This window comes from Puma concolor, chromosome E1 (assembly GCF_028749965.1).
Source record: "Puma concolor isolate L17-30 chromosome E1, mPumCon1.1.hap2, whole genome shotgun sequence".
NCBI lineage: Eukaryota > Metazoa > Chordata > Mammalia > Carnivora > Felidae > Puma > Puma concolor.
This window is the reverse complement of record NC_141680.1, coordinates 29,423,817-29,436,146: the sequence shown is the minus strand read 5'-3', so window position 1 is coordinate 29,436,146 and position 12,330 is coordinate 29,423,817. Positions and strand designations below refer to the sequence as shown.

Genomic DNA, 12,330 nt, shown 5'->3' with positions numbered 1-12,330 from the left:
TTAGACTGAACTTTTTAAGTTTATTTATTTATTTTGAAAGAGAGAGACAGAGAGACACAGTGATCAGGGGAGTGGTAGGGTCAGAGAGAGAGAGAGAGAGAGAGAGAGAGAGAGAGAGAGAGAGAATCCAAAGCATATTCTGTGCTGAGAGCACAGAGCCCAACGCAGGGCTCAAATTCTTGAACCGTGAGATCATGACTAGAGCCAAAACCAAGAGTAGGACACTTAACCAAATGAGCCACCCAGACACCCCTAGACTGAACTTGTTAATGACTGATGCACAGTATGGACACCTATGAGCAATGTGATATCTGTATCACCTATATTGGACTAAGCTCCTTAAGCTAAAGAAACCACTGGACTTGTATCTAGTGCCTAGTAAAATACCTAGCAAATATCAGGCACAGAAATGATGGTTTAAACTGACCTCCTTCAATAAAACTATTTAAATATGTTCTAAAGAAACTTAAAATTTTAAAGTGTTACATTCAACAAAGTCTTAAAATAGACAATATAAAAATAACATAAAATAACCAGGTTCCGACTATTCATGAGTTTTTCAAAGAGATCTGGAAGGAAATAACTTAGGAGAAAAGTTCCAATTATTCACAAGCTTCAAGCTAATTATCTACTTATATATATTCCATCTATATTCACATCCTCACCTTTTACAACTTCCTCTTCCTCTTTATGAGGTTATCATCCTACTGCAAATTTTTCTTCCCAGCCTTGGTACCCCCTGCAACTCCTATTAAAAAGAGCAGAAAACTCCCCTTTTCCTCAAACTGCTACAACTGCTTGGTCCTTTGTAGGAAGGCTCTCACTTCATTTGGTGACTAGCACCATGCCTGGCAGCACCACTCAGCATTCACCTGTACCATGGCCTCTATCTCAGGAGCTCACCTGGATCTACTTGGCCCTCATCCTGCAATGACACCATGGAGGATAAAAGGAATCTCCTCATCAAGGCGGTCAGTATAAATGTTAAACCTTTCTGACCAGGCTTGTTTGCAAAGGCCCTGGTCAATGTCAACATTAGGAGCCTCATTTGTAATGCAGGGGCTGGTGGACCTGTCCCAGAAGCTGGTGCTACACCAGCAGGAGGTCTGGGCTCCTCTAATGCTGCTGCCCCAGCTGAGGAAAAGAAAGTGGAAGCAAAGAACTGCAATTAAAAAATAATTAAATTAAATAATTACTTAAAAAAACCACACACACCTATCTGCAACAGGAATAAAATAGAAATGTGGATAGAAGGGGAAAAAAAAAAGAAAGTGAAAGCAAAGAAAGGAGAATCTGAGGAGTCTGATGATGATATGGGCTTTGGTCTTTTTGATTAAACCTTTGTGACATACTCAAGAAAAAGCTGAACTCTTAAGAAAAAGAAAAAGAAAAAAGCAGAAAACTATCCCCTCTCCACCTTAAAACTGCATCTTACTGATGAATGGATAAAGATGTAGGGTGTGTTGCTCGGATGGAATGGAATATTGCTCGGCTAGAGGGGATTATGCTAAGCGAAATTAGAGAAAGACAAATATCGTATGACTTCACTCATACGTGGAATTTAAGATACAAAACAGATGAACATAAGGGAAGGGAAGCAAAAATAATATAAAAACAGTAAGGGGGACAAAAACATAAGAGACTCTTAAATACAGAGAACAAACTGAGGGTTGCTGAAGGGGTTTTGAGTGCGGGGATGGGCTAAATAGGCAAGGGGCATTACTAGGAAGACAATGTTGGGATGAGCACTGGATGTTATACATAGGTGATGAATCACTGGATTCTCATCCTGAAATCATTATTGCACTGTATCCTAACTAACTTGGATGCGAATTTTAAACAAACAAACAAATTAAAAAAAAAAAAACACATCTTAACTCTTTTCCTTTACTAGGAAGTTTCCAAATCAGGCTGCATTTCAGGAGTTTTAAGAATTACGGTTTCTTGGGGCGCCTGGGTGGCTCAGTCGGTTAAGCGGCCGACTTCAGCTCAGGTCACGATCTCGCGGTCCGTGAGTTTGAGCCCCGCGTCAGGCTCTGGGCTGATTGCTCAGAGCCTGGAGCCTGCTTCCGATTCTGTGTCTCCCTCTCTCTCTGCCCCTCCCCCGTTCATGCTCTGTCTCTCTCTGTCTCAAAAATAAATAAACATTAAAAAAAAAAATTAAAAAAAAAAAAAGAATTACAGTTTCCTTGGAGCACCTGGGTGATTCAATCTGTTAAGCATCCGACTTTGGCTCAGGTCATGATCTCACAGTCTGTGAGTTCGAGCCCCGTGTTGGACTCTGTGCTGACAGCTCAGAGCCTGGAGCCTGCTTCAGATTCTCTGTCCACCCTGCCCCTCTGCCCCTCCCCTACTCGTGCTCTGTCTCACTCTGTCTCCCAAAAATAAATGTTAAAAAAAAGAAAAAAAAAAGAATTACAGATCCCTACCTCCACTACAGATGTCTGAAAAAGAATATTGGAGTGGGATCCAGGATCTTTTTCTTAAAAGCTGCCCAGGTGGTACTGACTGGATAATAAGTAACTCAGCAGCCCTGTATATTTTATCTACTGCCCTGGTATCTAGTTCTTCTTTAAAAGTAGAAGTTGCCCATTTTTCCATGTTAAATGGACTTATTTAACAGTAGCCCTCTCCTGTTTCTCAGTGCTCTTCCAGGCCTTACTTTCACCAATAAACAAACTCCCTTCCTTCGTGGTTTATGCTCTTTGGCGACTCCCTCCCTCCCATGTTCCCATCTTTCTACTAACTACCCACAGGACATCAAAGACTGTAGCATCTATTTCAGTTTCCCTCTCTCAGAGCTAATATTGCCATTGTACTGGGTGTGTTGTATATGCATATCTGTCTTATATATAAGTATTCAGCTTAATAAATGTTCACAAAGTATCAGTACCCCCAGACCTTCCCATGCCTCCTAAAATTGCTTACTACCCTCCTCTCCAAAAGTAACCTCCATCCTATGGTTAAAACCATAGATTACTTTTGCCTGTTTTTAAATTTTATATGAATGAAATGATAATGTGCTCTAACATCCTGCTTCTTTGTTCAACATTATATTCAAGAGATTCATCTATATTGTTATATGTAGCAGTTTATTCATTTTCATTATTGCTGTGTGGCATCTCAGTATATGAATATACCCCAATTTCTTTCTTTATTCTATTTGGAAAGAATCTGGGTTGCTTCTAGTTTTTAGCTGCTAAGAATAAAGCTACTAAAATTCTAAATACATAAACTGCTTTTGAAGGTCACATGAAGAAAATATAAAATACCTCATAAAAAAGCAAATCAATCAGTGACAGGTTCCCCCACCTCCTGAGCCAACCCCCTACTAAAATGTCACACTAAAAATAAATAAATAAAATAAAATAAAACAAAATAAAATGTCACACTGATCTAAGTTCTTGATTTTATCATAGTGCCTGTGTGCAGCAGCATGACATTCAAGGTCTTATACAGTCTAGTCTTAAACCAGCTTATTCACATCTTTTACTGTTATAAATTATGTTTATTTTTCTTCTTAAATTTTTTTAATGTTTATTTATTTTTGAGAGAGAGACAGACAGAGCACGAGCAGGGGAGGGGTAGAGAGAAGGAGGGAGACACAGAATTCGAAGCAGGCTCCAGATTCTAAGCTGACAGCACACAGCCTAATACGGGGCTCAAACCCACAAATGAGATCATGACCTGAGCCGAAGTTGGACACTCAACCAAATGAGCCACCTAGGCGCCCCGTAAATTATGCTTATTTTTCTTAATTAAAACACATACATGCATACATACACACACACACACACACACACACACACACACAATGACAACACCTAAAAAAGAATGATGCTGCTCTAAATACTCTTCTAAAAATCTACTGGCAAGCCCTGGCTCATACAAAGGAATGTGTATGTTCATCTTTAAAACATATTGCCTAACACGTTTCCAAAGTAGTGCTACCAATTTTCATTCCTACTGACAAGGTATGAGAGTTTCCACCTCTCTACATGCCTTCAATACTTAGTATTGCCAGTTTAAAAAATATTATCATATATTAGTTGCTACAGTGGGCGTGCCAACAGTTATCTTATTGATTTTTACTTCACACTTCCTGAAAAAAATAAAGAAAAATGAAGAGTCTCAGAGATCTGTGGGATCTCATCAAATGTACCAACATACATACAATGGGGGTAACACAAGAGCAAAGAGAAAGAATGTTCAAAGAAATATGGCTGAAAACTTCCAACATGATGAAAAATATTAGTCTATCACATTCAAGGAGCTTAGCTCAACAAACTCCATTTGGATAAATACCCAAGAGATCCATACTAAGACATAATATCAATTTGCATTTCTCTGATGAAAGAGGCTAAGTACTTTTTAAAACGTGCATTGGTCATCTCAATAGCCTCCCTCATGAAGGGTGTATTCCAATCTTTTGTCCTTTTTTACTGGGAGGTAGTCTTACCTTTTTCTTGTTGATTTGCAGAACTTCTTTATATGTTATAGACAAATCTTCTGGAAATTTTTAATTTATTTATTTATTCCAATTAATAAAATTTATATTGTTTGTAATAATAAACAAACAAACAAACAAACAAACACTGGCCTTTCTAGACCAGATTACATAGCTGAGACCTTCTAAACAGTTAGATATTTGGGTCTGGAGATCAACACATAATTGTCCCACAGGTTTCTCAAAATCAACAAAGATCAAACTGAATATAGTATCTTCTGCTGCTGGACTCACTGTCTTAGGTAATGGCACAGCCTAACCCAGAAACCTTAAGGAATCATCCCCACATATCCACCAAATCCATCTCATCCAGTTAGATTCCCAAGTCCTATTGATTCTACTATTTAACATCTTTCAAAAAATTGTCTCCATCCCTACTACTACTGCCCTATGTTAGGCCCTCATAATTTTCCCTTCTGGAACATTTCAGTAGTTTCTAATTAATCTTGTCCTTTAACTCATCTTCCACTATGTAACCAAATCTGATCACACTTCTTTTTAAAGACCTTTAATGGTTCCACAGAATAAAGCCCCAAATCCTTAGCCTAGCAAATGAAACTTTCCATTACCTGATCTGGGTTCCTGCTTACCAATCTCCACTGGCCTGCCCCCATATCAAGTCTCAATATTTCAAGTTTCTAAAAAGAACAATGCTGCATCTTTTGCTTGGAATGCCTTTCCACTCTTAATCTCATTGTTTCCCTGCTCCTCTAATGAACTTTTAGCTCATCTTTCAAGAACAAAAGCAAGCACCACTCCCTTTCTAAAGCCTTTTTCACTCATTCCTAATTACCTGTTCTATTTTTAGTATCACCCTATAGCTGTATTTACAATCACAAAGTTCTGTAATCACTAGTGCTAGATTCTCATTTTAGAAAGATAATGTTCATTCATCTTATTATCCCAATGAACACAATGCCTGATGCCAAGTGGGCAATCATTAAATACCTGTGGAACAAGTAACCTTAAAGGTCTTTAACCAAAATAAGTAACAAATGTTTTAGGTAATAACCTACATAACATCAATTTGTTATACAAGTGCGTCATATTACTAGAATCTTTTAGTTCTCAAACAAGATTCAACTAGCTAATGTTCTAGATTAGAATACTTTTACGAGGGGCACCTGGATGGCTCAGTTGGTTAAGTGTCCGACTTCCACTCAGTTCATGATATCGCAGTTTGTGAGTTCCAGCCCCGCAACCAGGCTCTGTCCTGACAGCTTGGAGGCTGGAGCCTGCTTCAGATTGTGTGTCTCTCTCTCTGCCCCTTTCCTGCTCGTTCTCTCTCTCTCTCTCTCAAAAATGAACATTTAAAAGTTTTTTTCATAAAAAGAATACTTTCACAATGAAACTTTTTATTTACATTTTCAGTACTTAATATAAGCGGAAGTTCTCTTGTAACTAATGAAAATAACTGAATAAACTAAAAGCATTCTTGATGGAATGAGGCCACCTGAGTCATTAAATATTTATTTCAAGCTATAACCTTATTTAATACTATCTACACATTGAAATTAAGTAAATGTTATTTTACCTCATACCTAGCTTCTGTGTAACGAAGATCTTCTAGTTAGTGGATAACTTAACATCTTAACTGATATAATTCTTTAGATGATTGTGTGGTTCTGAAATATGAAACTCAAGCCTGAAATGGACTTTCCATAATTAAATTATAACAATAATACATTCCACACTCAGCCCCACCTCACCCTTAATTCAGCTTTTATTCTCTTTATATATTAAAATGTTTTATTTTAGAATAGTTTTAGATTTCTATAAAAGGTGCAAAGATAATTCAGTGTATTCCTATAAATCCCATAATCCATTTTTCCCACTGTCAACAACTTTCATCATCATGGTACATTTATCACAACTAATGAACTAATACTGATATGCTATTATTAACTAATAAAATCTGTACTTTATTCAGATTTCATTAATCTTTCTCTAATGTACTTCTTGTGTCTCAGGGTTCCATCTAGAATACCAAATTACACCTAGATGGTCATTTCTCCTTAGGTTCCTCTGGTCTGGGGTGATTCCTCAGAATTTTGTTGCTTTTGACAGTTTTGAAAAGTACTGGTCATATATTTTATAAAATGTTCCTCCAACAAGGGTTCATGTGGTGTTTTTCTCGTGGTTAGATCGTGTTTATGGGTTTTTGGGAGGACAACACCACAGATGTAAAGTACAATTCTCAACACATCATAACAAGGGTACATATGCTATCAACATGACAACATGGATGATGTTAAATTTGATAATTTGGCTACAATAATGTTTGCCCTGTTTCTTTGGCATAAAATTATTTCTCCCTTTCCACTATATTTTCATCTAAGCAAGTCACTAAGCATAGCCCACATTTAAGGGTAGGGAGTTATGTTCTACCTCCTGAGGAGGCAATATCTAAAGAAACTGGGATTCTTTTGTAGGTGTACTATCTTACGTATCTCAGCTATCTGCTCATACATCTATTCACCTTTAAATTATCAATTATGTTAAGAGTAAGTAATTTTCATTGTATTTCCCAAAAATCTTGATATAGGAAAGGCATTTGACAAATGCCAAGTATTTAAAATTCCCAAAAGCATACAATAAAAATTATCTGGGTATGATTCACTATTGTATCCTCAGCACCCACAATTTAGTGTCTGAGGTATAACAGGTCCCCAAAACTATTTATTGAATTAATAAATTACAATTTCGGGGGTGCCTGGGTGGCTCAGTAGGTTTAGCGTCTGACTTCAGCTCAGGTCATGCTCTTGCAGTTTGTGAGTTTGAGCCCTGCATCAGGCTCTGTGCTGACAGTGTGGAGCCTGGAGCCTGCTTCATTCTGTGTCTCCCTCTCTCTGCCCCTCCCCTGCTTGTGCCCTGTCTGTCTCTCAAAAACAAATAAACATTAAAAAAATTTTTTAAAGTAAATAAATGAATTACAATTTCATAATTATAGAACATAAGCAGCATGGAATAGAGAAGTCTTTTTATTCAGTACTATAGCTCCAGATAGTAAAATAGTACATAGTTCTAGGCAAGTGTCCAATAAGTATTTGGTGAATGAATGAATAAATTGAAAAATATAACCTCTTATTTACCCATTACCCAGTATGTATAAAAATGTTTTACATAAGTATTTCCCTGTTATATAGTTTAAGAGAGGAAATGACAGATTTAACTAAGAAAAAGTATCCCAGAAGGCTGAAAAATATTCAGTAACCTTGATTTAATATATCCATCTTCCATTTTATACCAAGATAGCCTCTGAATTTTTCTTTTTTCTTTTTTTTTTTTCAACGTTTATTTATTTTTGGGACAGAGACAGAGCATGAACGGGGGAGGGGCAGAGAGAGAGGGAGACACAGAATTGGAAACAGGCTCCAGGCTCTGAGCGGTCAGCCCAGAGCCCGACGCGGGGCTCGAACTCACGGACCGCGAGATCGTGACCTGGCTGTAGTCGGACGCTTAACCGACTGCGCCACCCAGGCGCCCCTGAATTTTTCTATACTATTTAAAACTTTAAAAATTACATTCAACACTTAGTAAAAATAAATATATTCACTCAATATTTATCTGAAAAATATTAAATGATCACTTATTATATTTTTAAATGTCAGGGATACAAAATTAAGATGTGCATTATTTCTTGGCATACAGCTTTGTGGAGCTCAGAGCCAAAAGGGATAATGGGCAGTTAAATAAGCAATTATAATCAGGTTTAATATTTATTCTAATAGGTTAATTTGAGGGAGCAGAAAAAGACCCAGGGCACACAATTGAGGAGGGCTTCCAGGAATAGAATACAAGCTAAAATTAAGAAGGAATAGGAGCTACGCCCAGCATGAGGAGAGACACAAGGAACATGGTGGGAAGCACACTTGGGGGGATGAAAGAAGTTCCTCTAGACTAAAAAATGACAGAGGCAAGTGTGAGAGACGTAAGGCTACAGAAGTGAGTAGGAAGTCAGCATATGAAAGGTCTTCTGTACCATTAAGCAAGTTTGGATTTTATCCTGTAAGTAAATGGAATTCAATAAAGGGTTTTAGAGTAGAGAAGTGACATGATCAGATATAAATTTGAAGGGGGAAAAAGAACTCATTTTGAGCATATGAAAGGAAGAATAATGGATACAAGGAACCCAGACAAGAGACTATTTTGAAGGACAGTGGCCTAGACTAGGAATGTCAAAGGAAAGTACAAATGAATTCAATGCACTATTTAGGTAGAATCAACAGATTTTGGTAATGTATTACAAGCAGAATTTAAGCAAGAGGAAAAGATGAAGAATGTATAGCACCATCAATCACTAAGATGATGAGCTATTACTGATAGGCAGGCTGACAGATAAAAAGACAATGATTTGTTTGGGAGACACTGAATCTGTTAACATCAAAACCACACAGCTACATGGAACTGGAAGTTATGAGAAAAATAAAAGCTAGAGCTAGAACTTAGAGAGTAATCAGCATATAAATAGAATTGAAGTACAAGTGGAACTGAAATCACCTAGAAAAATGTGAGAAGTAGGAAGAGTACAAAGCATGGGTGGAAGTTGCAAGGCTTCCAATGTTTAAGAGGTCTTCAGAGATCCAAACACGCCACAGAATATGCCAGTGTTTGTACCAAGGGCAACATCAATAAATAGCAATACAAAGCTAGCTTATAATTATTTTAGCCAAGATTTGCATGCTTAATTAAACAGGTCCAAGAACACAAGAGAAAAACTCAGCATTTGAGCCACTTCATCCCAACAAGAACAGTGTGGTTTGGCAAAAATCGGAATCTAAGAAAAAGATGATATGGAGCTCTAGACTAGTTTTACCAACAGCTACCTATGTGACCTAGGCAATTAAATCTCAAATTTTTTCAATGCATAAGATGAGCTCTCAAAAAGTCCTTTGTAAGTCACAGTCCATGAATCTATTCAGATTATTCTATAGTTAAATTAGATTTACAAACAAGACAAATATCATAAAAAGGATAATTAATACATAACCGTAGAGAAGACCAAGAACTATGGATTCAGACAAACCCAAAACTCAAATCCCTCTTTCATTTACTAAATTGTGAATGAGAGCAAGTTGCTTAAATTCTCTACATACCAGTTTGTACAGCTATAAAAAGTAGATAATATTAAAATCTATCTCACAGAATGTGAGAAATTAATGAGAAAAGGTACATATAAAAGTGCTTGCGCACAATCCTTGGTATGTAAGAACACTTACCAAATGTTAGCTATTATTGCTGTTTTAAATACCATTAGTATACACTCTAAGATACATAATATATATTGACACTTCCAATATACAATGTTATATACATATATAGCACTTCCAATACCACAAGCTATATAGAGCAGTGGCTGCCATATATTAAAATATGATAGAGAAGAGGAAAGAGAAGACAGAACAGCTTGTGCATCTTAGCCTCTGTACCTGGTGGTCCTGCAGCAGCTGCATCTTCCATAAGTTCTCCCTCTTCCAATTCCATGTTGTTGTATTCCACATCATTTTCTCCTGACCTAAGAATATACAAAATTCATCATTCCTATACAGTAAGGACAATTAACATTTGTCACACCTCGATGAATTTTAAAACAGTAGTGCATAGCTTTCTCCTACAAAGTAAGACATGCTATTTCTCAATACGGAAATGAGGAAAAGGACTTTTAATATTATCATGGTAGTGTTAATGTTCAAACTACCTTTCAAAAACACCGAGATGGTTGGCAACATTTTTCTTTTGTAAAATTTACTTATTTATTTTGAGAGACAGAATGTGAGCATGGGAGGGGCAGAGAGAGAATCCCAAGCAGGCTCCTCCCTATCAGAACAGAGCCCAGTGCAGGGCTTGAACTCACAAACCATGAGATCATTACCTGAGCTGAAATCAGGAGTCGGACGCTTAACTGACTAAGCCACCCAGGTACCCCAATGTTTAATTTTTAAAATAGAAAATATGAGAACCATTGTAAGCAAAAGGAACTATATAGCTTTAAAGAATTTATAACTTAATGGTAAGAAATTAGGCTTAAAACACTACCTTTAAGGTTAAAAAAAGATCAAATTAACATATATGATTACTTTTTTTTTTTTTTTTTTTTTTTTAAAGAGAGAGAGTGTACATGCGAGTGGGGGAGAGACAGAGAATCCCAAGCAGGCTTGACATACAGTGTGGAGCTCAATGCGGGGCTAAATCCCACAACTCTGGAATCATGACCTAAGCCGAAATCAAGAGTCAGTCAGCTGTTCAACCAACAGAGCCACCCAGGCACCCCATCAATACTGTTTTCTTAAGATGGTATTTCAGAAAAAGGGTGTTGCCTCCTACCAAAGTCCTCACAAAATCTTTCCTACCAAAAAAACTACTATTGCTTTATTTTATTTTTTTAATTAAAAAATTTCTTTTAATTTCCTTATTTACTTAGTGATTGATTTTAAGTAAGCTCTATGTCCAACATGGGGCTTAAATTCACAACCCCAAGATCAAGAGTCACATATTCTACCAACTGAGACATCCAGATGCCCCACTTATTATAATGAGAGTGCTATATGGAACAACACTAACCAATGCCAGTTTGGGATATTTAAGGAACTCACAAGGGAAATGAAAGCAAAATGAACTATTGTGACCTAAGATAAAAAGCTTCTGCACAGCAAAGAAAACAATAAAAAAAACTAGCGGTGCCTGGGTGGCTCAGTTGGTTAACCGTTGGCTTCAGCTCAGGTCATGATCTCATGGTTCATGGGTTCGAACCCCATGTTGGACTCTGTGCTGACAGCTCAGACCTGGAGCCTGTTTTGGATTCTGTGACTCCCTCTCTCTCTCTGCCTTTCCCCTGCTCATGCTCTCTCTCTCTCTCAAAAATAAATAAACATTAAAAAAAAAAAACTACTAAAAGGCAACTGACAGAATGGGAGATAATTTGCAAATGACATGTCAGATAATAGGTTAGAATCCAAAATCTATAAAGAATTTATCAAACTCAACACACAAAAAGCAATCCAGTGAAGAAATGGGAAGAGCACATGAATAGACATTTTTCCAAAGAAGACACAAACACATGAAGAGATGCTCAACATCACTTATCATCAGGGAAATACAAATCAAAACCACGATGAGATACCATCTCACAGCTGTCAGAATGACTAAAATTATCAACAGAAAAAAACAGATGTCGGGGAGGATACAGAGAAAGGGGTACCCTCTTACACTGTTGGTGAGAATGCAAATTGGTAAACCCTGGAAAACCGTATGAAGTTTCCTTAAAAAGTTAAAAATAGAACTACTCTATGATCCAGCAACTGCACTACTAGTTACCCAAAGAATATAAAAACATTAATTCAAAGGGATATAGGCACCTCTATATTTATAGCAGTGCTATTTACAACAGCCAAGATATGGAAGCCCAAGTGTCCACTGACTGATGAATGGATAAAGAATATTTGGTGTACACACACACACACAGGAATATCATTCATCCATCAAAAAGAATGAAGTTTTGCAATTTTCAACAACATGGGTGGAGCTAGAGGGTATAATGAACACTAAATGAAGTCAGAGAAGGACAAATATGATTTCAATCCTACGTAGAATTAAAGAAACAAAAGAAATGAGCAAAGAGAGAAAATGTGTGTGGGCGCACGCGAGACAGACAGACAGAGAGACGGGGGTAAGGGGGGGACCAGGAAACAGACTCTTAACTATAGAGAACAAACTAAGGGTTACCAGAGGGAAGGTGGGTGGGGGAATGGGGGGAACAGGTGATAGGGTGGGAAGACATTTATAGCCTCAGAATATGTCCCTATAGGGTATTTATTAACTACAAA

At 37.2% G+C, this 12,330-nt stretch overlaps 1 protein-coding gene across 8 annotated transcripts in view; it reads right to left on the bottom strand.

Moving 5' to 3' along the window:
• The window catches only part of TRIM37 (tripartite motif containing 37), a 146,663-nt gene that overhangs the window by 55,493 nt on the left and 78,840 nt on the right, over positions 1–12,330 (bottom strand). For all 8 annotated transcript variants that reach the window (XM_086686827.1, XM_086686825.1, XM_086686824.1 and 5 more), the window contains exon 17: positions 9,937–10,022. In XM_086686827.1, the coding sequence (XP_086542953.1) occupies positions 9,937–10,022 (86 nt within the window). The remainder of the gene's footprint in view (positions 1–9,936; positions 10,023–12,330) is intronic.